Source organism: Chelonia mydas, chromosome 3 (genome assembly GCF_015237465.2).
Source record: "Chelonia mydas isolate rCheMyd1 chromosome 3, rCheMyd1.pri.v2, whole genome shotgun sequence".
Classification (NCBI taxonomy): domain Eukaryota; kingdom Metazoa; phylum Chordata; order Testudines; family Cheloniidae; genus Chelonia; species Chelonia mydas.
Window position 1 is genome coordinate 133577489 of NC_057851.1, and position 24459 is coordinate 133601947.

The 24459-nt window shown below is 39.7% G+C and overlaps 1 protein-coding gene across 3 annotated transcripts in view; it reads left to right on the forward strand.

Moving 5' to 3' along the window:
* Positions 1 to 24459, forward strand: part of FMN2 (formin 2) — a 248618-nt gene that overhangs the window by 87598 nt on the left and 136561 nt on the right. For all 3 annotated transcript variants that reach the window (XM_037895301.2, XM_043543314.1, XM_037895302.2), the window contains 2 exons: positions 11191 to 12929; positions 14064 to 14208. In XM_037895301.2, the coding sequence (XP_037751229.1) occupies positions 11191 to 12929; positions 14064 to 14208 (1884 nt within the window). The remainder of the gene's footprint in view (positions 1 to 11190; positions 12930 to 14063; positions 14209 to 24459) is intronic.

The following is a 24459-nucleotide window of genomic DNA, read 5'->3' on the forward strand; positions in this document are numbered from 1 at the left end:
AGGAGAGGCAGGGCAGGGTTAGAGAAAAGTGAGTTTTGTTACCCACAGTTTTGGGGATTGTTGATTTCTCTATCGTGGCTTTGCCCCTCTTGCCATTGTATAGAACAAGGAAGATTTTTAGGAAGGTAGAGGGAATGGTAATGCTGCCCTGCTGAGGGAGAGTTAGGAATGCATCATATAATTAGGTCCATGCCAGTAGGATTCAAAATACAATTTTTGTGCGCCTGACATTTCCTTTTATGCTGTTTGGAGAGTTTGTCTCCTAAACAATGAATGAATGCACTCTGCATTAGGGTCTGTTGAAAATTTTCTGACGGAAGTTTTTTTTTTTTTTTTTTTCTTCTCTCTCCCCTCCCACCCCCCCCAAGCTGAAAATGCCAATTCTACAAAATCAAAACATACTGCGGGAAAGTATCTAGTTTGATGAATTTTTGTTTTGAAAAAGCTCAAAGAATTTTGTTTTCAATAATGTTGAAACATTTCATTTTGAGTTGATTTTGTTTTGACTTTCTTATTTTGAAACTACTCTTTCGTTTCAACTCTTTTTTTATATTTTTTATAATATAATATGGAAGTTTAAATGTAATTTGGTCAAGTGTTTGCTGATGCACAGTTATCCGTCCCCTCCACACACACCCCAATGAGCTGCTCATAACATTTTCAGATTCTTGTAACTTTTTTTTTTTGATGCAGAGCTAATAAATATGGGAAATTTGAGCAGTGAGTTGGAGTGTGTGCGCACGGTGGACAGGGGGTGGAGAAGTGCAGGAAGCGTGGATGTGGGGAGGGTGGAGGATAGAGGCTCTGCCCCTTTGCCAGTTTGCCCCATAGGGCATATGTGATTGCCCCCAAATGAAATATTTTGGAATTTTGTTTCTCACAAAATACAGTTACTTTTTTGTTCCAATTCAGAACAAAAGCCAAATTTCAAAATCTTGGAATTTCCTGTGGGATGAAAATTCCAAGTTTTGCTCAGCTCTACATAGTCTGTACATTCCTGTCTATTGCAGCATGTATTAATCACTGACACTATTAATAAGTGAATGCAATATTTTTCAAATTACATCTCTAAAACTATTTTTTTTAATGAAGAAAACCAGTAAGAGCTTCCCATAGAGAAACTGTAAACTGTTAAACTGCTGATCTAAATGTGGACCTTCTCACTTGTTGGAAAGACGAGTGGAAATGAAAGGAGCTAGTATATGTTCACCACTACCATTTAAAAAAATGTTTTAGCATAGTGATCTATATGAAGTCCTCTGTATTCAGTTATAGCTATGATTACCTTTACAAAAGCAATCTATTGGTTTTTTGACTGAATGATAAAAAATAAATTTTCTGTTATAGCAATTGCATACACCTAATTTGAGGTCCCAATAAATTCTAAGGTAAAAACATTCATGTTTTAACAAAAGTTTCATAAAATGCTCTTCAAAGAATGCTTGTTCCCTGAAAGAAAATTCTTCTGAGCATGTTTCTCTGGCAGGACAACCTGAACTGATCTCTGAATCTGGCTGCTACTCTCACCTAGTTTAACAGGATAGCCTAGAGCCAAATTTGGCCCAGAAGTGGGGCGCCTGATTCTTCTCTTGCCTGTATCAGTCTTCCACAGGGGTAACTTCATTTACATTGTTGAAGATTCTAATGATTTCTGCCTAGCCATTTTCTTTGTAAAAATAAGTGCCTCACTAAATTTTAAGACTAATACAAATTATTCCATTGACTTACTGAGAAAAATGTATTAGGAAATGGTATTTAATTTATCCATGTCCATCCCCTTGGCATGTTTTCAACCTATACATTGAACTACAGAGTGAGAACCTAAAAGGAAGATTGACTAGTTGGTTTCATTTGTTTATAGTTAAATTCTAGTCTGTTTGTATTGTCCCAGATTAGAATTGCAAAATGTAAGCAAGGTAAATAGTTTAATAGAAAACACACTTAAATGGTCTTTTCATTTTAATAAATTAAGCTGTTCATTGTAAGATAAGAGAACTTGTATGTAAAGTATTTTCATTTAAATTAGCTTGACGGTATCCTTTTGAATATGTACATTGGTATAAAGACGACGCCTAAAAAACTGGTAGGCTTTACCTTGCATATAGCTGTATATTGAATAATATAACTTCTATCTTTGATAATTTACCTTTCTCTTTAAAATGGCAAGTAAGGCTCTTTCAGACCCTCACACCAAAAAACTTTTGAGCCCCCATGGAGACCTAAATAAGGCTCATTTTCTTTGAATGAACTCATGGTCAATGATGCAAGACATATAGAGGCCTCTCTTTTCACTTCTAATATTGCCTTCCACCTCATCCTCTTCTTAGAATTGTTAGAGATACCTACCATCAGCTCATCCTCAGGTTTGGTGATGGACAAATTTGCAGAGACATTGGAATCAGGGAACCAGTTCTGCTCCACCAACCTTTGTCTACCTTGGGTTTTTCATAATATCAGGCTCACACTTCAGGAGTGTGAGAGAGTACCAAACCCCTCCTATATGGAAGGATAACCACATCACTGTAAATATTTCTTGATGCCTACTCCTGATGCATAAGAACTTTCTAGCATGTTATGCCCCAAGTACCTTCCCATCTGACCTTTCCAGGCCACCAAACTCGTGGAGTGTCCCTCAGTGACTAAGGCTGTCCTGCCTGAGCCTGCTGACAACAAGCCTGAGACAATGGCCGCTTTTGGGGACTTCCTGTGATTCTGTGGTCTCAGCAACATCCCTGAAGACCGGAAATTGCTTATCCTCCTGAGCTTTCTATAGAGTTCTTGGCTCTGGTGTCTGAATGTCATAAACTCTGGTCAGTTACCCAACGTGAGGGAAAGTCAACTCTTCAAACTCCTCAACAATTTCTTCTGCAACTCAATGCTGGAGCTCCAGGAGGAGAAATTAAAGCAGGGTAGTGGGCTCCCCACGTGTAGGCTGCCTCAACCCACCCAGTTTAGAAGAAGAGGCTCTAGTCATTAATGGCTAGGAAAATCATTCCTAACAGAAAATAAATTAATCTGTGGATAGTAAGACCATATGTTAAAAGCAATACAAGAAACATGCCTGTATTATTCTTAATACATACAAAATGGAATAACCCTCCACAAACTGAGCTACAAAGTCTATTTTGCCAATCTTTGGTTCTATTTTTAGGTAGGCCAACATCTTCAGAAGGGGGCTGCCTAAAATAGAACCAAAGACGGGCAAAAGAGACTATCTGTGTGTAGCCCAACTTGTGGAGGGTCATCTCTTTTGTCAAGTGTGCCAAAATGTTTATGGCAGCTCAAACTCTGCTATATTTCCATTCCCAGGGCAGGGTGGGTATGTTCTAACGTTCATATGATAAAAGCTTAGCCAAAATTTCTGGACTTCCCTAACCTAAAAACTCAATCTACATACCTACCTACATAGGACAAATTTACATAAAAGAAGTAAAGAAGGAAGATGACTTATGTAAATCACTGATTGAAATGGTCACCTCATATCAAGCAGGAAAGAAAACCAACAGGCCATATCTCCTGACCTTTTAAGAAGTCCTTCATCCTCAATCCATCTGCTCCACTAAGAGGCAGGACTACCACACGTTCACAGAGTGTTGGCAGAGGTAAGCATGGTATTGTTGCTTCATAAGCTAGAAGACTTAAGCTTTTCTAGCCCTATTGTGCCAGCCCCGTCTTTGGTCACTAGTAGAGCATCTGAGCTGGCAACAGTGAGCAATCTAAGGTTCTATGTTCAAATCTAGTACAGACTATCCTCTCCTTCCCCCACACCCGTCCCATGTCTGCACTCCTTTCTCATTGGAGTGGGTGACAAAGCAACTAAGGCAGTTTCCAGGACAATTAGGAACATATAGAAAAGGTGGGCACGCTACTGTGTTTCTAAGTCCACTGGTAGATCCCACCTTGTTTTCAAAACTCTTTACCAGCACCCAACTATATCAGATGAGCAGCCTCAAAGACTTAAGTTCCTCTTTATAAAGGATACTTCCTAGCAAAAACAAACCTAAGCAAAAACCCTCATTGGCATTCCTGTTCACTAACATTGCAAAAAAACATTCCTTGTGCTATCTTGCAAAGGAGTACCATATCAGTGGAAGATGGTAATGCTTGGCTCGTGTGTTGTCTCCGGGATGCTTAACGTGGTGGGGAGACAACTGATTCATCTATGGTGTCTGGGGTTTAAAACAAACTAATTTGAGGTTCTTGATTGTAGCAGGGTTAGGAAAAATCCTAAAAGGACATTTCATTCACAATTAGTCAGAAGTGCTGACTAGGAGTGCTATTGGATTCCTCACTGATGCTAAGCTATTTTGCTTCATAAGCTAAACATCTGCAGGTAATGCTTTCAGTCATCTCTGGTTGGCTAAAGACTTTGTCCTGTCTTGGTAAATCATGATATGACCTCCGTTATTCATGCCTTTCCACCTAGCTGGAATATGGCATTGTGATATGCCTCGGCGTGAACCATCTTGTGCTTAGAAAACTCCAACCAATAGAGAGCTCTGCAACTCGTCTCCTCACCAACATGGGTTACCATGAGCCCACTCCTGTTCTCCACTCTCCACACTGACTTTCCGTAGAACATTGAGACACAGTCAAGGTCTCAGTTCTTATCTTCAAAATGCTCAATGGCCTGGGCCTAAGATTGCCTAGTGCTCTGGGATGAAGACTGTGGTCAACAAAATCACTCCTCTGGTAGTAAAGAACAAAGGTAAAGCTCATCTGTGCCAGAGACAGCTTTTTTTGGCGGGGTGAGCCTGAGACTGTGGAATGACCTCCCTCAGGAGCTAAGGACCGTCACAAACCTCACCTCCTTTGGCTACAAAGGTCAGGTGGATTTCTTTGACCTTGCTTTCTCTAACAAACACATCTGTGTTTCTATATTTGCAAACAAAATCCTACCACAACTAAATTCTCCAATATTCACTCTACTCCCCCTTGGGAGAGGATGAGAGAACAAAACATGACATGCTAAGCTTGTTGCTTAATGTACTACTGGAAGGTGCTCAGATACTAATGTGATAAACATGAGATAAGAACCTACATAGAATAGAGCATTCATGCAGTGTGGGGCTTATTTTGCTAATCACTGTTTAGGGTATAGCACTTGTCATATGTCACTGAGAATAAATAAATTCAAACTTCTCTCAGTTTGGAAGGCTACCTTTTGGTGCTTGTACATACAGCTTCTATCAGACAGCACCATTATATTTTGTCTCACTAAACTAGGGGGAACAAGGCCAAAAAGGAGTATATTCTGATTGTTAAACATGTTTCAGAGACAGAAGAATGTAGTAGCAATTCCCTGTCCAGCAAACCGCCTTGAAACTCAGGTTTTCATTTGTTACATCTGGGAACTGCAGGGGTCACTCTGTTGAGAGCTCCTTGAATTGCATGACTCTGAATTTCTTCACAAGGTTCACACACAGTGGGCAGGGATACTTTCTGTATCCTGTATAGGTCCTTTCAGTTCCTATAGTATATGGTACCTGTTTTTATTCCCACCCCGTTTCAGTACAGGTAAATACTATGGAGAGGCCAGAAAAGCACTTGTAGTTCCATCTATCCATAGTTCCACATAGACCTCTAGTTCTTGCTAGATTTCCCTGTAGTCTTGGGAAAATTAAACACAATGACACACATAATGGGGAACTGGAGGGAGAGCCCTACAATTACAAGTCTTTGATGAAATGTCTGCTGTCAGGAAACTTTTAAAAATACAGGATTCAAAATCAGAAAGCACAAAAGAAAAACTATATTGCAATTTTATAAGGAATTCATTCTGTCAGCAACATTAGAACCAAAATTATTTTTGAGGAATTAAGTTTTAAGTAATTGATTGATCTAACTACTGAAGTAGCAGAGTAAATCTTCCACTGTTATTAGAACATTTACCTGTGTGCTAGTCTCTGTTTTTCCCAGGAATAACCAAAGCCTGGAGAGTATGTTATACTCCTCAGGGTATCTCCCTTCCCAAACCTGTGGAATGCTAATATATTAGGAGAAGAAAGATATTGTCTAGAAATTTGAGCAAGAGACTGGGAATCAGGTTTTCAGACAGTGACTTTTCCTGCAGCCAAGGACAAAGTAGTCAGTTTCTAACTCACTGTCTCCAGCTGTAAAATAAGAATATATATATATGTGTCACAAGGTGAGTGGGAGGATTAATTAAATAATATTTTGTAAAGTGTTCTGAATATGAAAACAATTCAGTAAATGCCCAGTAGTAGTGTATCTCATTTAATAGCATTCCACAACTCCAGCTGCAGCACTGGAGGCTTAGCTGCTAAATACCGTGTCTCCTTTCTTTATGCTGGGGCTGCAGGGCTCTCAGAATAGATGTTAAAACTTGTTAACCTTGGACCATTAGGGATCTGAGAAGTTATCAATTTTTCCTAACGGAAAGGACTAAAATGCATTGTAACCTTAAGCTGTGCTGTACTGTCACAGATAAGCAAGACCCGCAAGCCTGTCTTCTGTTTTGCCTGGAAAAATTTATTATTCTGTGGACAGAATGGTTAAAAAGAGTGCCTTCTTCCTGCAAACCTAGTAGAACCAATACAATAAAGTTCTGGATAAAATCCCAAATGAAAAATGTAGGCTTAGTGTCTAATTATGGATCTCACTCAGAGTCAACTTCATCTGGAACATGAAGTAACAAATTGCTGGAGAGTCTCAGATGTGGACAAATGCAGCTTGGCGGCTTTTAGTCTCTGACACTAGAAACCTGTTAATTTCCAAAAATAGAAAGTAATGTGGCTTTATTCTTGAAATATTACAGATTATCTTTGATTTAAGAATGGTAGTTTATATTCAGAGGCTAAAGGTACATTATTTTCTCTCCCTCCAATTCTATATCTTAGGGAATGTATATTAATGTGCATACATACTTATTTTCTTCTTCCCTATTCTTGAATCATACATAACCTGGATAAAGTGAGGCTTAAGCTTCCACCTTTCTTTCTTCCTTTACAGAAAGAAGACTCCCTCAAAGTACCCATGTCCTGGGTAAGAAGTCTAAGCAAGACAGAGGTCCCTCAAACATCTTTTTAAGCCACACAGTTTTTTGCTGTGGAGTTGTCCTTTGGACTTTAATGTGGACCTTTCTCATGATCAGTCTTTTACCTGGGCAAACCTTTCAGGTTCCTGGGAAGTGGCTTTCGTCTGTGTTTACATGTGCAGCAGAAAAATGTCTTCCTTTTCTGTTTCCATGAACGTTTAAAGTTTCATCAACCAATGCTTCTAATCTTTCTTGCCACTGAGGGATATTAAGAGCTTGCTGTGACTTACGCAAATCTTGGTTTAACTTCAGTGTATCTCGTTCCTAATTGTTTGCCAAGGGAAGGCAAATCCAAGGCATGAGGGAAGAACTCAAGTCTTTTTGCTGGGGGAAGGAGGGTTAAAGGAGCTTTGGGCTGTCATCTTAATGGGCAAGGTAAAAAAGTCTTTATTTACTTCAAACATACAGAAATGGCCAGTTCTAAAAGCAAAGGTGGTTTGATTTAACTTTTCTATGAATTATTGGACATAGAAATTAATGTAGTTATACTTTAGTTGTACTGAGCAGATCCTGATTATTTTTTTTAACTTACAGCAAAAGAACTGAAGGGAAGAGGTCAATGATCATAACCAGACAAAATACATTGGCATTTCAAATTTGGGACACCCTTTATGTGCCCCATATTTAAATGATCCCTAAGCATTTGGAATTTTTGGTTAGTATGAATGTTACAAAATTGAAAGGTATGAATGATTCAATGTTTTCTCTCTGGCTGAACTCACAGAACGAATTCCAGTTTCCCCAATGAGGTTTTTAGATTTGATAAACTAAATTAATCTTTTAAGGACATTCTAGGAGATGTTTCAAAAACCAAATCAGTTTGTGTGTGGAAGGTCATTGTCTTGTTTTTCTTGAAACAATCCTTTCATCGCCTGAAAAAATTAACTGAGGCAAGATGTCCCAGCTTGAGACAAATCTTGGAAAACATTTGGGTGTTAAAGTAAATGATTCCAAATACTATATAGTCAAAGCATAAAAATACTGTTTTCCTCAATAAATATAATTGGTATAAGTCTCTTTGGACACACAAATGTTTTCCAAGATTTGTCTCAAGCTAGGACATCTTTTCTCAGTTAATTTTTTCAGGCATCTCTGAGACCCTGATAGACTGAAACATTAAGAATTCGACAAGAAATCCACTCCCTCCTTCCTTATTATGTAACCTCTTATCTCAAAAGACTGCTAAAACAAACTACAAAATGATGGAATGCAGTTCTGCTTCACCGTCATGTGAAGACCACCTCCACTGAGCTACCCATTTTTGTTTGCCTTTGGAGTAATTGCTTAACACATCTCTTAATTGCCCTGTGACTTTTTTTTTTAAATGTGATCATGAAGCTTTAAAATTCCTATTTTCTTGCAATGGATTTTCAGCCCCATAGGATGAATTCCACTGTGTAACATTGAGTTCCAGTGCCTTCCTTCAGGTCAAGAAGAATTTTAAGTTTCAAGGACTATATTTTGTTCATGGATATGGTAACATGTTAAAAAGCAGACTAAGTGGCCCTTTGTTCTGAATTAATATTAACAGTGGTAATTCTTCACCAACAGATTAATCATTGCCATATTAAATATTCTTAGAGCATTAGCTTCAAGTAAAATGGATCAAATTAATCTCTGGTGTAATTCTATTGACTTAAATAGGTTTATGGCAGGGATGTAATTTCTCCTTTAGATACAAATTGGAAGGCTATATCTTTAATAATTTTTTTGTTATTTAAACATTATAAAAAAGTTAAAAGTGGCAGCCAGTGAATATTACGATGCCTGAAAGTGGATGGTCGTATTTCTCAAGTGAATTCTGAAGAGTTGATGTTTGAATTTTTATAGGTATTTTGTATGTATAAATAGTCCTAGTATGTATGTATTTTATTTTTATTTTTGAGAACTTGATCTTAATGTACAAACACCAGAATAATGGGGATGGATGCAGGTTTGTAATATTCTTTTCATCATACTTACACGTTCTAATCCAAAATGTTTGTCCTTTATATTATAATAAAGTTTTTCAACAAAAATGTTGTTAATAAAATGGATTGAATTTTAATGGGATGTATAATAAAAAAGGTACCAGCAGAATATCCTGTAACTGAAGCTGAAGCAATAGGCAAAGCTATCTTTTAGCCTTTCTTTCCAGGTTACTGTTTAAAGCACTATGTAGTTATTGGCTGAGCAGCCAATAACTAGCACCCACCTCTAGACAAATATGTGGCGACCCAGTCCCTGCTTTAACTTGTTACCTACACATTAAAATCTGATAGGGAGAACCGTTTGTCAGTATTCATAATTTTAGATCCAAATGACTCTTCAGACTTTCTGTGAGACCGAGCATTGTAACTTGATGTAAATTGCTTCGAGTAGAGAGCAATCTGAGTTAGTCACTTGTTACTATTTCATTTTAGTGAATGCTTTAGGAGACCTGGGAAATCCCAAGATAAACACATGCCTGAAATGTTGTGTTCAGAAAACAACTCGGTGGAAACTATTTTAGTAAGCTATGAATATATATTACTGGTAGTGAGAACTTTGCTTACAACAAAGAAAGCTGTTTTTTAAAATATATTGTTGTGTCATGTATGAGATGACAAGCATAATCTTCAGGACTGAGTGACAAGTAAAGGCTATTACTCTGTTAGGTATTGGGCATTCATTTACAGATGCTTCTATGGTACTCCTCACCATTGTGTCTGAGATCAGTAACTCTCAAACGTTCTTGGATGAAGCCTGAATTTCACCTGTGAGGCTTACCATTTTACAGAAGGGAGACAAAAGGCACAAAAAGGTTGTAACTTGCTGAAGGAAATCTGTAGCAGAGAATGGAAAAATAAACCCCACATCTCCTGAATGTGTGCAAAACAGACTGTAAAAAACAATCTACCTTACTGACTCCCTGTTGTTGTTCTGTTGTCCCAGTCAAGAGAGGATACCATTTAAAAAAATCCTTAACATTTAATGAAGTACAGCAGTGGGGAAAAAAATATTCAACTTTAGCATTCCTGTTCCCTTAAATCTCTATCTGGGAACATTTGTATTAAAATCCTTCAGAATTTCTGATGTATCTATTGCCTGATTAGTTTCTTGAATTGCAGTCCTGATAAAGCACCAGTCATTACTATTCACTATCCCTGGGCTACATTGTTTCCTTGTGATGCGTTTTGATAAAGCACATCTCCATTTAAACAGAACACGCTCCATTACTGGTATTTATTTAGGAACATAGGAATTGGCATATTGAATAGTCCATATATTCCAGTAATCTGTTTCCAACAGTACTAGATGCTTCAGAGGAAACTGCAAGAAGCTTCAAAGTTGGCAATTAGGGAATAACTGTCTCATAAAGGAAGCTTCTCCCTAATCCCTCTTTGTTAGTGGTTGTTTTATGCCCTTAAACATAGCAGTTTTGTTGCTTTCTGAACTTGGGGAGAAGAAGTAGCTCCTAATTTTGTCTTATTTCTTGTCATTTTTCTTTCCAATTAGTTATGGTTCTACTAGCTCAAATGCTATGCTGTGTAGCTTACTGCATTCAACATGCAGGACTTTCTGCAATCATGACTTTGCCATGTACACCAATATGATTGCATTCTTTTAAAAATTGGTTCCATATTGCTTTCTTTTATCCATTCTTGGGTGAATAAGGCCTGGCTAGTTTAGCATGTATTCAAATGTAACATTTGGTCATTCACCCGGTCTACCATGTACAGTAACAGTGTACTAAAGAAATACTTAAAATGTTTTCAGTCATTACTGAAAATTTGTGCAAATTTAAGTATTTGTATAACTCTTCTATTACATCTAACCATAAAAAGAGAGTTGCAGTACTTTTAATCCACTGCTCTGTGGTTCTTTGTCCATCTTTGGAAAGCAGTACTATAGACAGGAGAATAACATCACAATATAAAGAACACACATGCTGATGAAGTCATTATAATCACTAATTATAGTGTGACTGCCTAAACTAATTTCCATAGTAGGTTGTACCTGGGACTCTGGTGTCTCCATTCTTACAGAGTGTAGAAGCAAATTGCTTTCTCTAGCAGTGGATGGTGCTAATCCCTATTTAGCTTCACTGCCCATGTGTGCTGATAACGGTTATCTCCTCTTTCTGTGTGTTGATTTATTTTTTCTTTTTGAAGGATGATTTCGAGTTGAAATCTGAGGAGCGTGCTAATGTAATTCAGCAGCTGGAACAAACCATCGAGGATCTGAGGACCAAAATTGCAGAACTGGAGAAACAGTTCCCAGCCCCAACGGAGGCACAGATTCCTTGCAGAGACCAAGAGAGTGAGAGTGGACACCCAGTTTGTGGGGAACGTGGTAATGTGGATCTTCAAACACATGAAGAGAATGTTCTACCCAAAACAGTTTTACAAGTAAAATCAGTACAAACTTCACCAGTAGAAGATAGTTTTACACACTTAAAGCCTTCAGCCAACGCACTGCCACAGTCTCCTCCCCACCTGGAAGGGGATAAAATTGAACTGCCATCTCAGCCGTTGCCAACTCTTGAACTACATCCCACATATTGTTCTGAAGTATCTTTAATTCTGTCACCAAAACTAATCTCGACGCAGCTGGATGAAAGCCAGTCCACAGAAAGTACGTCACAGCCACCTCGTGCAGGACCTGACACAGATCTATCCTCTTCTTTGTTTCAAGAAGCGACTGTATCGCCAGCTCCCCATCAGTCTCGAAGTACTGAGAGTGTGACTTGCAGTGATTGTTTCCCTTCTGTATCCTCTGAACCCACTTGTAGCATCCCACCCCCACTGCCTGGCACAGAACTATCTGTTCCCCTGCCTGGAGCAGGACGCTCTTCCTTCACATCACACTTGCCTGGTGCAGGTGTCCCATCCCCACCACCTTTGCCTGGTTCAGGACTTCTCTTGCCTTTGGCTGGCACAGCAATGCCACCCCTGGGCTCCTCGTTGCCTGGCATAATTATGCCACCTCCTCTACCCCCACCTTTGCCTGATGGAGCGATGCCACTGCCTCCCGCTCCCCCATTTCTTCCATGTGCGGGAATCCCACCTCCGGCCCCTCCTCTGCCTGGGGCAGGAATACCTCCGGCCCCTCCTCTGCCTGGGGCGGGAATTCCCCCTCCTCCCCCTCCCCCTCCTTTGCCTAGTGCAAGAATCCCATGCCCACCTCCTTTGCCTGGTATGGGAATGCCTCCCCCACCCTCACCCCCTCCTCTGCCTGGTGCAAGTATTCCATGCCCACCTCCTTTGCCTGGTGTAGGAATGCCGCCCCCTCCCCCACCACTGCCTGGTGCAAGTATCCCATGCCCACCTCCTTTGCCTGGTGTAGGAATGCCACCCCCTCCCCCACCACTGCCTGGTGCAGGAATGCCGCCCCCTCCCCCACCACTGCCTGGTGCAAGTATCCCATGCCCACCTCCTTTGCCTGGTGTAGGAATGCCGCCCCCTCCCCCACCACTGCCTGGTGCAGGAATGCCGCCCCCTCCCCCACCACTGCCTGGTGCAAGTATCCCATGCCCACCTCCTTTGCCTGGTGTAGGAATGCCGCCCCCTCCCCCACCACTGCCTGGTATGGGGATGCCGCCCCCTCCCCCACCTTTCCCTGTTGCAGGTGTACCACCCCCTCCCCTGCCTTTACCTGGCATAGGAATGCCACACTCTGCCCCTCCGCCGCCACCACCTGGGGCAGCTCTTTCTCTTCCACCACCAGCCCAGGAAGGCTTCTTGCCAACTTTCGGCCTTCCACAAGTCTGTGGGGTTCTTCCTCCTCCATTACCAGTCGGTTTATTTGTACTGGGGATGAATCAGGATAAAGGGAGCAGGAAACATGCAATAGAACCTTCTCGACCCATGAAGCCTCTTTATTGGACAAGAATTCAGCTTCATAGTAAAAGGTAAAATACGTACAACATGAAGATGGAGAATTTGTTTTTGTTCCAAGCCTGTTTCAATAACATGGGGTGAAATTAACTAAGTGCTTTAGTGTCTTGTAAATAGTTCTTTACAACATACACATTTTCAGTATAATTGCAGTTTTAATTTTAACTGTCATTTAAATAAAATGCTCATTGCATTTAGCATTTTGTATGTTAAAATTAACCTTAAACTGCTTATTACCCATGAAAGCTATTTTACAAAGGTAATATTTCAATACTGTCTTTATGAACTACAGAGAGCATATTAGTAAGAAGTGCTATTTCCCTTCCCCCCCCCCCCCTTTTTTATATAGAACAGGTCAGTGCAGAGGGGGAAAAATGTATATATCTGCGCTGTTTGAGAAATCTTTTAAAGAACCATTTTCTGGATAACTTTGGGCCTGATCCTGTGAGGTTCTGTGGACCCTCAGCTCTCAATATGTGATACGTGTCAGGCATTTTGTGACTCAAATGTAAGTTGCTTGTACCTTTTTCCCTTTCCACCAGCACCAAGGTCCTGTCTCAAGCAACTTGCACACTCAGGTAGTTTATGATCCTCCAAATGAATCCATGATATGCGCACGCTCGCTCCTCATGTCTCCTACCTTATGATGTAAAAGGCCCACTTGCCTGTGACCCTCGTTGCTTGACACTGCTCTGGCTGACGTCAGATTTGTTGTTAATGTATTTCTCTGTTTTGCAGAATGCCCATTGTTTATGGAAATACTGATTTCATACTCGTAGGGAAATACTAATTTTGATTTCAGTAATATTCTTCTCTCCCTGCCTATCATTTTCTTCACCTTCATACTTTTTGTCACTTAATAGTGGGTTTATTTTTTCTCAGCCCAAGGTTATTTCCAGTTCTGGTGGTTTTTTTTTTATACTGAGCTAGTGATAACACAAACTGTGTGGCACGTGTGAATAGAAAACAGTTTGAAGCATACTGGGGTGTGGAGGACTTCAGATCCAAAATATAGTCTATTAAACTCCTGCTAATCCTGAAAGTAGCAGTCACTCAAAAATAATATTAACATTATTTTTTTTCATTCCACCATTTGTGACTATATTTAGTTTGACATTGCTCTACATAGGTCTTTTGCTTAACTTTAGAGATTCTAATGCTTCACTTGTGTGGGAAAAAATTGAAGAGCCTTCTATAGATTATCATGAGTTTGAAGAACTGTTTTCCAAAACAGCTGTTAAAGAGAGGAAGAAACCAATTTCAGACACCATCACAAAGACAAAGGCTAAACAAGTGAGTACTCTTCATTTCCCATGCTTTTGGGTCGGTATCTATCTATGCATACCTGGGCTGCAATAGGAAGCTGTGATGTATGGGGTTTGTTTGTTTGTTTGATTGTTTTTCAAACTGTTGTTCTGCATGCTGTTTACAAATATATAAAAAAGGAGAGTATGGGTAATAATTTTAGAAGCTAGCTACGTTTACTAACTTCCTCTGTAGTCAAATGAAGCTATGTCCCTGTATTAATTGCTTTTAAAAACTTTACATGGTGTCTGGAAGTGGCTAGAACAAACCTAAAATAATAGCCAGAAACAAACCTCATAACTTTTACCCTGTGTCTGGGGGGAAAATAAGATATGCAAATATGATTAAATTGTACATTATAGTTGTGGTTGTTCCAGAGTACAGTTGGCAGCTTTGTTTACTTACACACTTGTGAACTACACATACACATGTGAAAGTTAATGGAACTAACAATTCTGACTTCAAAAACTCAGTGATTTCAAGGTTTACACTAAGTTATGTTCCTAAAAGCGTAGTTCTTCCTTTCCATTAAAATAGTGAGTTTCTGGTGAAATTTTAAGTATATGTATCTATCTATATATAGTATCTACCATTAATATATGTGTATGTGTGCACAATATATAGTTTGCAATTTGTTCTTATTAAGTATTTTAAAGTAAATATAATGGGTAAGGCTGGTAAGAATTCAGTGACTTATCTGAAAATCAGTGCTTGAAATCAATGCTTTCTGTCCATCCAAGTTCTTTTACCATAAAAATAACCACAGTAACCGAGCTTATAGTATGTGTATCTGTTTATATAGTACATGCACATGAATGCATAATAAAAATGAAAAAGCAAAATGGAAAAAATACATTGATCAAAAAAACTTCTTGAAAGAATTGCAGTACACTGGGAAAAATCCGGACCATTATAAATGTAAAGATTACTAAGCAGGTTAAACCTTGGTACGTAAGCTATTGCAGCCTCACATCTACATGAGCATAAAGAGAGTTCTGAATAGTTAGTTGCTCCAAATAAATTACCTTCCAATTAGTCTTTCTTTTGTTGTTACTTGTCTGATAATCAGACTAACACAGGAATAACACACAGGAACATGCTCTTATTCAGAATTTTCAAATGAGCAGTCGAAACACTCATTCAAACTTGTCATTGGCTTGCAGGTATGGTGGTGGTTTCTCTATGGTTGTTATGGTTCTCATGTGTCCATATACAGGGCAATACAGTATAGGATTTTTTCCAAATCCAGACTGCTTTTTATAACAGTCCTCTTCAATATCTCAGTGCCATAGATTTGGCAATGTTTAGTGATAATCTTTACACAGACATTATTTGACTAGGTATTGTTCCTTTAGTGCTACGTAACATTTAAAAAGTTGGTCTGTCATTTGGCCAGCCATTCAAGCATGCGATATCTTCTGATTGTGTGTCAGCATCCAGGGATGAGGAGCAGCAGAACTGACAGTATAATTGGGATTGTTACATTGAGTAGCCTGTGCAAAGTAGTCTTCTCAAGTGACACTGTGCAGCCAGCCTATTTCAGTCTGTAGTTTTCACACAGTTCTAATGAAGGTAGCCTGAACAATTTATAGTATTAGGGCCTATGTTGGTCTTATCCTGTCCTCAAAATAGTTTTCATTTGTACCCCTTGCCAATTATGAGTTTTTTCTCAAATAGTCTGTTAGTTCCTCGTTAGTGCAACTGACTTAGACACCGGTAAGGTACGTGGCCAATTATTTTTTTTTTTTCCTGAAATGGCGTGGAGGCTGTGCGCACACAAAATGTTACAGAAGAGCAGGAAAATGAAAAAGTGCAGTGGCTGAAATTTTGTTGAAATAAAGCCTTTTTTGCTCTACTTTTGTAGAAATATTTATCTGCCCCATTTACATGTGATTCATAGTTTTATAGATGATTTATAAAGGTTTGTTTTTCAAGGTGCTTTATAAACAATTCCCCTCCCATTGCATGTGTATACTGACTGGATGACATGTAGGAATTTTTGGCATCTCATGATTCATTGTAGGAACCAGACTAGAAATGTTCATAGTAGTGGCAAATATTTATGAAAAATTCCCTAACAATGCCACATATATACAATGGAAGTTCTGGTTTTCTTAAATCATTTAAAGTAACTTTAGAATTCTTATGTTCTGGCATCTTCTTAAAAGTTTGATTACAGTTTCCTACACAGTACGTTACCTTCACAGTAATAAAGTGGCTGTGCTGTCCATCCACATGATTTACATTATAAGAAATATAATTTCTATAAGTTTATAAGCTTTTAATGTTCTGGGACTGTATTAGTGGGGTTTTTTTCCCCTTTGCATTTGGCTTTTTTGACTTTTACAGCAATTCTTTAACAAAAAAGGGAAGAAAAAGTGTCACTTTGTTCACTGTATGGGGTTTGCCTTGCTTTCCTGTGATTTAAATTATTGTATTTGTTGCTCAAAGTGAACATGAGTTCGCACAAGCTGAGCCTTGCAATGGTTTTTATCTCCAGCTAGTGAATGAAACAGCAACACATCTCTAAGAATACAGGCTTGTCTAAACAGAACTTTAGTGCATAGTAGCAAGCCGGGGCGTGAAGCTACAGCACACTAGCTTGCCACACAGTAATATCTCAGGTGGGTGGGGCTGCAGTGCGCTATGAATTCTGTAGTTCATGCTATGGAACTTTTCGTGCACTGTAGCATGGGACATTGCTGTGTGGCAAGCCGATGCACTGTAGATTCAGACTTTGGCTTGCCATGCACTATTGTCCCATGTGGTCATGTCCACATGCAAGACCGGCTCCAGGCGCCAGCAAAGCAAGCACGTGCTTGAGGCAGCACAATTCCAGGGATGGCGTTCCGGCCACCCTTCTGGGTTTTTTTTTGTTTGTTTTGTTTTTTGCTTGGGCAGTTGCGCTCTTGGAGCTTGGGGCAGCAGAAAACCTGGAGCCGGCCCTGTCCACATGTGCCACATAAACAGAATAAATAAAGTGGTGTGAAAAGGGAGATTAAATAATTCAGTAGAAAGGGGGTTGTTTTTGTTTTGTTTTGTTTTAAATGAAAGAAACCAGGAATAGCTGTAGGGTTAGTTTAGTTTGCTGTGTCCTCTTTGTTCCACAAAGCAGCACACATTTGTCAGCACAGCACAACTGGCTGCAAATTTCAAGTGGAGAATTTTACTTGTTCAGGACAACTGTCTGCTAGCAGAAGGCTGGCAGAGACAGGGTAGTCTGCTCCACCCACCCTCTGTCCACCTGTCCTCAGCACAAGAGGTAGGGAAGGAGGCAGACTGGGGCCCGGGAAGAATATGGTGGAGAAAGAATTGAGTGATGCTAATCCTCCCTTTACCGGGAGCAGATATTGGAAGATCAGGGCACTGCGGCTGGATCCACTCTTCAGTGCATCTGAGTGCAGCTTGTTCATGGAGGAGAATCCATCCCAGTATGTATATTTCCCCACCATGAAACATATCCTACATATTGTATGTTGCTGCTATTATTTTATCCTTTTTTTGAATTTCAAAAATGTAACTATAGACATCCATTCTATACCCTGGGTGCCTAATCTCATAAGATACAACCTGCTAAATAATACAAAAAGTTTCTGTTAATATAAAACCAGCTCAGTCTTCAGAATAGCAGCAGAAAAGGAGAGATGCTAATCTGTGATGAGTTCCCTTCCCTCAATCCTTTACTTTGGACACTGATTCTTGTCTGCATATGTCCAATTTCAGTTGCTGTTGTAAAGGAGTGAGAGCTATATATTGTGTGACTAATGCTCACAGACAATCTCATTACTTAGATTGCAAGATCTTTGAGACCAGAGCAATTTTTGTACTGTTTGTACAGCACCTAACACAATAGGGTCCTGGTCCAGGACTAGGGTATGCACATGCAGTGGTATAATTTTAGTAGGCTCTTAGCACTACATTTAATTGTATTTGTTTTAGTTCAGTTTGAAAAGTAACTATAATCTTTACACATGTTTCTCTGGCATTCCAGACTCTCTTCCCCCAGGGAATTGCCTTCATGGATCCCTACACTTGGTGTCTGAGGTATGGGGTGGGGAGAAAGAGACAGAGTTGTTGAGAGGAATTCACACTAGGAGAGGAGGCTTATGTTCAGCCTGGCATGGAGACAGAGGGTGTAAAGAGACACAAGGTTCCTCTTTCCTTGGTTGTTTTTAATTACGCTTGACAATTTGAGTAGTTTCTGAATAGATGTTGGTTTTGTATTAAAACTTTTACCTTTAAAATAATAAGGAATTCTTTTGTCCTGTGTTATGTAGGAGATCAGATGAATAATCATAAAGGTTCTTTCTGGTTTTAGAATCTGTGAAACTTCTTATCTGCGCTTTTACGTTTTACTGGAAAGGTCCTTCAGCCATAAATCTGTGTGTGTGTGTAGGGGGGAACATCTTTGTGGACAATTGCTACACCCAGTGGTCTCTCTGGCAGTTGGTAGTACACAACCTGTTCAATAGAGGGGTGGTTAGTTAGACCACAGACTGACCTTTTATCCTACTCCAATGCCAAATAAGAACAGTTCTATGTTTGAACAGGCTGAAGTCAAGGGCATATATAAAAAGCCTTTCTTTTTCATCCAGGGTTAGGCCTTCTGATTGTGAGTGCCTGCATATAACTTTGTTTATCTTCTGCATAGGGACCTTAGCAAGATGATGCAAGGGAAGAGCATGTGTGATCCTTATGGCTCCTGCTTGGGTTCACTACTTCTGGTATTCAAATCTCCTAACTCTGGCTGAGAAATCTCTTCTTTATGCCAGACATACTGATCTTCTCCAAGAAGGAAGGAAGGATTAGTTCATACAGACAAAGTTTCTCTTTATTTAGCCAACAGGCACTTTGATACTATGGCAATCAGCATCATATGGTGGATCCTGGCATTCTAACAACAAAATCCTTGGGTTTGTGGCTTGATGTTTTGTCATTTTCTGCTCTAGTCCATAATGAAAGCTCATGTTTCCCAGTTTAGCAGGCAGGCTGTGGTTTCTCATTCCTGTTGAGTGCCCTCCATCTTAGAACGCCACTTGCCATGCTGGCTATTTATTTTTGTTCACCTGCATTTGCTTATAAAGTGATTCTTTAAGGACTTCTTGTAAGTGTACCCCTTTAATGCAGCTTGGTAGGCTTACAGATCCTTCAGTCATGTGATATTTATATGACATCTGGTGGCCTCTGTCAGGTGTGTATGAGTGAACTCCAAGCTTTTATGGCTTACCCCCCTTCCAATGCCTTTGTAAAGACAAGGTAGTTTTTATGATCTTATCTATCTTGCTGAAAGTCTAATTTTTATCTAAATCTCCAGTTCTCCTCTCCAGACCCCATGACTTTGCAGGACTATACTCCACAAACTTATTGTAGGCATGTGGCTGTTTCCTGGATAGACTGGATAGCTTAGGTCTTTCTGGAAGTCCACCTAGTTTGTTGTATTTGGAGAAATTTTCTCCTTTTAGATGTTCTGTATAGATGCTACTAACATGGCCTGCTCTTGATACTCATAGTTGATAACTGAAGGTTCAGATATCAGGGAGCCCATAAAGCCCATTGCATCAGCGATATGGTACTAGACTCACTGTTTGCTCCGCATTCGCATCCAGCCCTCCATCATAACTCCTACTCTATCCACAGGCACTCCCTATACGTGCACATATGTTCCCCAGACCAGCTGCCTCACTTGCCCCACTACAGCTAGCAGCAAGATGAAACCTCTGATGAGATGCCATTATTTTCTAATTAATCATCATATATTTGGAATTAATCTCCAGGAAAGAGGACCTGTGGAGGCAATTAAGTAAGAGTGAAAATACTTACAAGTAAATGGAGAACTAGAAATACATTGTCTTTATAGATCCTCACTTGCCTTCCCTGCGTCTTTGAAGTCTGTGGCTTATGGTCCTTTCTTTACTCACTTCCTATATGTCTTTCCAAAAATTCTTTATAATGAGCTTGATGTCAAGTTACATGTGCAATTACACATGATGCCCTCACCTGCCCTCCCCCAATGCACACACCCCCGCCCATCTTCAGGAGCCAATGTCACCTTGTGGTTCTGAGGTCTGCCAAGCACTAACCTGGACTGAACAATTTGCAAGGTATTTGGGGCATAAGACTTCAGGTTCCCGAGCAATTCTGCAAGATGCTACATGTCCAATAGGACTTCAGCGAGTTCAGTACCTTCAAGTTTGAGCCGCTAGATCACTCCACTTAATCATAAGTAACTTAATTTTCACTATAGTCCTATAAAGGTGATCTACATTTCAAACAATGATTTTTTCATTTGCTGCTGACTTAACAGAATTTATTTGTTGGGCTCTGTCATAAATATAAAGGGAAGGGTAAACACCTTTAAAATCCCTCCTGGCGAGAGGAAAAACTCTTTCACCTGTAAAGGTTTAAGAAGCTAGGATAACCTCGCTGGCATCTGACCACAATGACCAATGAGGAGACAAGATACTTTCAAAGCTGGAGTGCGGGGGGGAGGGGGGAAACAAAGGGTCTGGGTCTGTCTGTGTGATGCTTTTGCTGGGGACAGGACAGGAATGGAGTCTTATAACTTAGTAAGTAATCTAGCTAGATATGCGTTAGGTTATGATTTCTTTTAAATGGCTGAGAAAATAAGCTGTGCTAAATGGAATGGATATTCCTGTCTTTGTGTCTTTTTGTAACTTAAGGTTTTGCCTAGAGGGATTCTCTATGTTTTGAATCTAATTACCCTGTAAGGTATTTACCATCCTGATTTTACAGAGGTGATTCTTTTTACTTTTTCTTCTATTAAAATTCTTCTTGTAAGAAACTGAATGCTTTTTCATTGTTCTTAAGATCAAAGGGTTTGGGTCTGTGGTCACCTATGCAAATTGGTGAGGATTTTTATCAAACCTTCCCCAGGAAGGGGGGTGCAAGGTTTTGGTGAGGATTTTGGGGGGAAAGACATTTCCAAATGACTCTTTCCCAATAATAAACCTGGTTAGACGTTTGGTGGCAGCAATAAAGTCCAAGGGCAAAGGGTAAAATAGTTTGTACCTTGGGGAAGTTTTAACCTAAGCTGGTAAAAGTAAGCTTAGGAGGTTTTCATGCAGGTCCCCACATCTGTACCCTAGAGTTCAGAGTGGGGAAAGAACCTTGACACAAGCAGATAATTGAGCCAGGCACGGTCTCTGAGCAATCTGAGACTTACTAAATCTAATCTTGTTTGTAGGGTATGTATACCCAAAGACCTCAATATAGCCCTGGAGTCCGTTAGCATGCGCAGGGGCTCATCTGTAGTTCTCGGAAGAGCTTCTGATCATCAAATGGGAAGTCTTCAACTGTATTTTGAGACTCTCTTGGGAAGGCCGACAACTGAAAAAATCAGATGGTGGTGATACTGGAACCATGTACATGTAGTAGCTCCACATGAAGAGAAGTGAGTGCAAAATTATACCTGATGTCTGCCCTGTGAAATGCTACTTTGTTTACATTTTATGGGGTTTGGCAATGCAAACCTCTGTAAACAATAAAAATTATGGCTATTAAGTTCTATGTGGCAGACAAATAGTGGTTAAACAGAGACAGACGGTAGTTGTGGTTAAACATTAGTGGATGTGGCTTTCGATGACTGACAGAATTTGTTTTCCTTCCAATGACAAGAATTTTCTTATATTGTTATCAAATATGTTTCAAGAAGTCCCTGACCATTTTTAAAGGATTCCCAAGGAACATGTTGTCTGCAACAGAAACTTGCACACCGAAATTAACAAGATTGAATTTAAGAATGTGTTTCAATTTAGAACTGACCATTCATGTTGCCATTGTAACATGATACAAAAGTATCCCTTTAAGTGGTACTTCTGTTGTATTTATCAGATTAATGTGGTGCCGCTGCCCCTCCAGCTTCCCCCACCTGAAAATGCCATTATAGATAGGTGTGATTTATTGAACTTCAGTCTGTGGAAATATCAAACTGATAGCTAAATCTGCTGTTTATTATGCAGGGGAGGCAACAGAAGCCTGCATTAGAAGTAGCATTTGCTGAAGATGTAAATGTAGAATGCTCATATTGATAGACAGACAAGGTGGGTGAGATAATATCTTTTATTGGACCAACTTCCGTTGGTGAAAGAGACAAGCTTAAAAGCTGCACAGCTCTTCCACAATAACACTGCAAACAGCTTATCATTTAGGTTTCCTAAAATATTAAACCAATAGTTATTTGAAATGGATAAGCTTTAAAAACCTATTCTATGTGCACATCCTCAGTAAATTTGAATTTGAGTTCATTTTTAAATACTTTTTATTTATGCTATAGTAAACATTTGGATAATGAAGTTCATCCCTGCTCAGCAGAAGAAGCCATTATTGTGAGAAGGCATAGCCATAATGCCGCAAGAGTGTTTTATAGGAAGCAACTTTAAACTGTTTCTGACTTACATGGATTCTCTGATAGACATTGGTATTTGTAAAGATCCTACAATTAGTGTTTCTGTAGTGTTTTTTATGGTCATTTGTTATACAAAGCAGATGTGTTTTGTATCCTATTGAGCTGTGGAAATACCTTTTCATTTTTCCTTCTGGACATTGAAATACATGTTGTTTGTGTGTTTATGCAGTACACTGAATAGCAGTGCTAAGTTTAGTGCTCTTATTTGCAGAAAAGTTTTATTTGTGGAAACTGATTTGTTTCTCTGTGAGGATGCTTATATGTGCTTAGTTGTGCATTGATTATATATGCTATATGTAAAACATTGGCTAAATTTGAAATTAATTTTGAAGAAAAGCCGTCCAAATAACTTTCATGCAGTATTGTAGTAGCTGTGTCCCAGGCTATTAGAGAGACAAGATGAGTCAGGCAGTATCTTGTATTGGACCAACATCTGTTGGTGAGAAAGACAAGCTTACACAGAACTCTTCTTCAGGCCCGAGAAACTAATGCTATGTCTACACTAGCACTTTTGTTGGTAAAACTTTTTTTTGGTCAGGGGTGTGAGTCCACCCCCGTGAGTGACATAAATTACGCCAGCATAAGTGCTAGTGTGCACAGCACTGTGTCAGTGGGACATAAATTACGCTGCTGCAGCGCTGTAAGTGTAGACATGTCCTAACTAAGAGAGTCACTGCTAAATACAAGATGTAACAGATTGTTTAGCATAGTTAACACACATTTCAAGGGATTATTCCAGGTGAAGTGGCCCATTAACACCTCTCCAGTCATAAGGGTGAAAGGAAGCGATGCGGGGGCGGGGAAGAGAAAGCAGCTGGTGGGGCGGGCAGTTAGTGGGTTAAGATTTTTGTAACAAGCCATAAATCCAGTGTGTGTATTTAGTCCATGATTTTTAGTGTCGAGCAAAGTTATGAATTTAAGCTCCCAGGCTCATCTTTTAAACGTGTTGTGCAGGTTTCCTTTGAGGATGAGTACTGATAGATCAGATATAGAGATTGCTTTGTGAAAAGTGTCCACTCACAGGTGATAGGGTGTTTTTGTCTCGTATAATTTTTTTGTGAGTTCATTTGATAGCGCAGTGATTGTCAGGTTTCATCCACATAGTTTTTATGGGGCATTTAGTGCACTGGATGAGTTACACACATGTTGTGATAGGCATGTGTAGGACCCATGGATCTTGAGGGGATGTAGATCATTGTAGCAGTGTAGGTATGTCTGCAGGTTTTGCATCTGTTGTTCTGACAGGGTCTGGTGCCGCTTTGAGTTGATGTGCCCTAGTCTGTGAGGAGCTTGCTTCTGGTGATGAGCTTGGAGTGGTTGGGACATTATTTGAAGCCCAGAAAAGGGGGTTCAGGAAAGATTTCAGGATGGGGTCTCCACTGAGTATGGGTTATAGTTGTTTGATTATACCCATATGGGTTCTAGTGTGGATGGTAGGTGACAAGTAGGGATGTGTGGTCAGTTGCGGTTTTATTTTTGTATTGATGCAGGTTCTCTCGTGATATTTGGATGGCCCATTCTATGGACTTTCTCCTCAAAGCGTATATCGTATTGCCTTGCTGTAGATAACGTATTTCTTGGTGTGTTTGGGATATTCACTGGATCTATGAAGGTAGTTGTGGTGATCTGTGGGTTTCTTGTATATGGTTATCAGTAGGGTTTCACTGCTGAAGCTGATTGTGGTGCCCTGGAAGTTGATGCTGGTGTGGGAGAGTTACAGAAAGAGTTTTAAGGACTGGTGGTGGTGGTGGTTGAAATTGTGGTGGAAGTCTGTGAGGGAATTGCCAGTCCAGAGGATGAAAATATCCTCAATA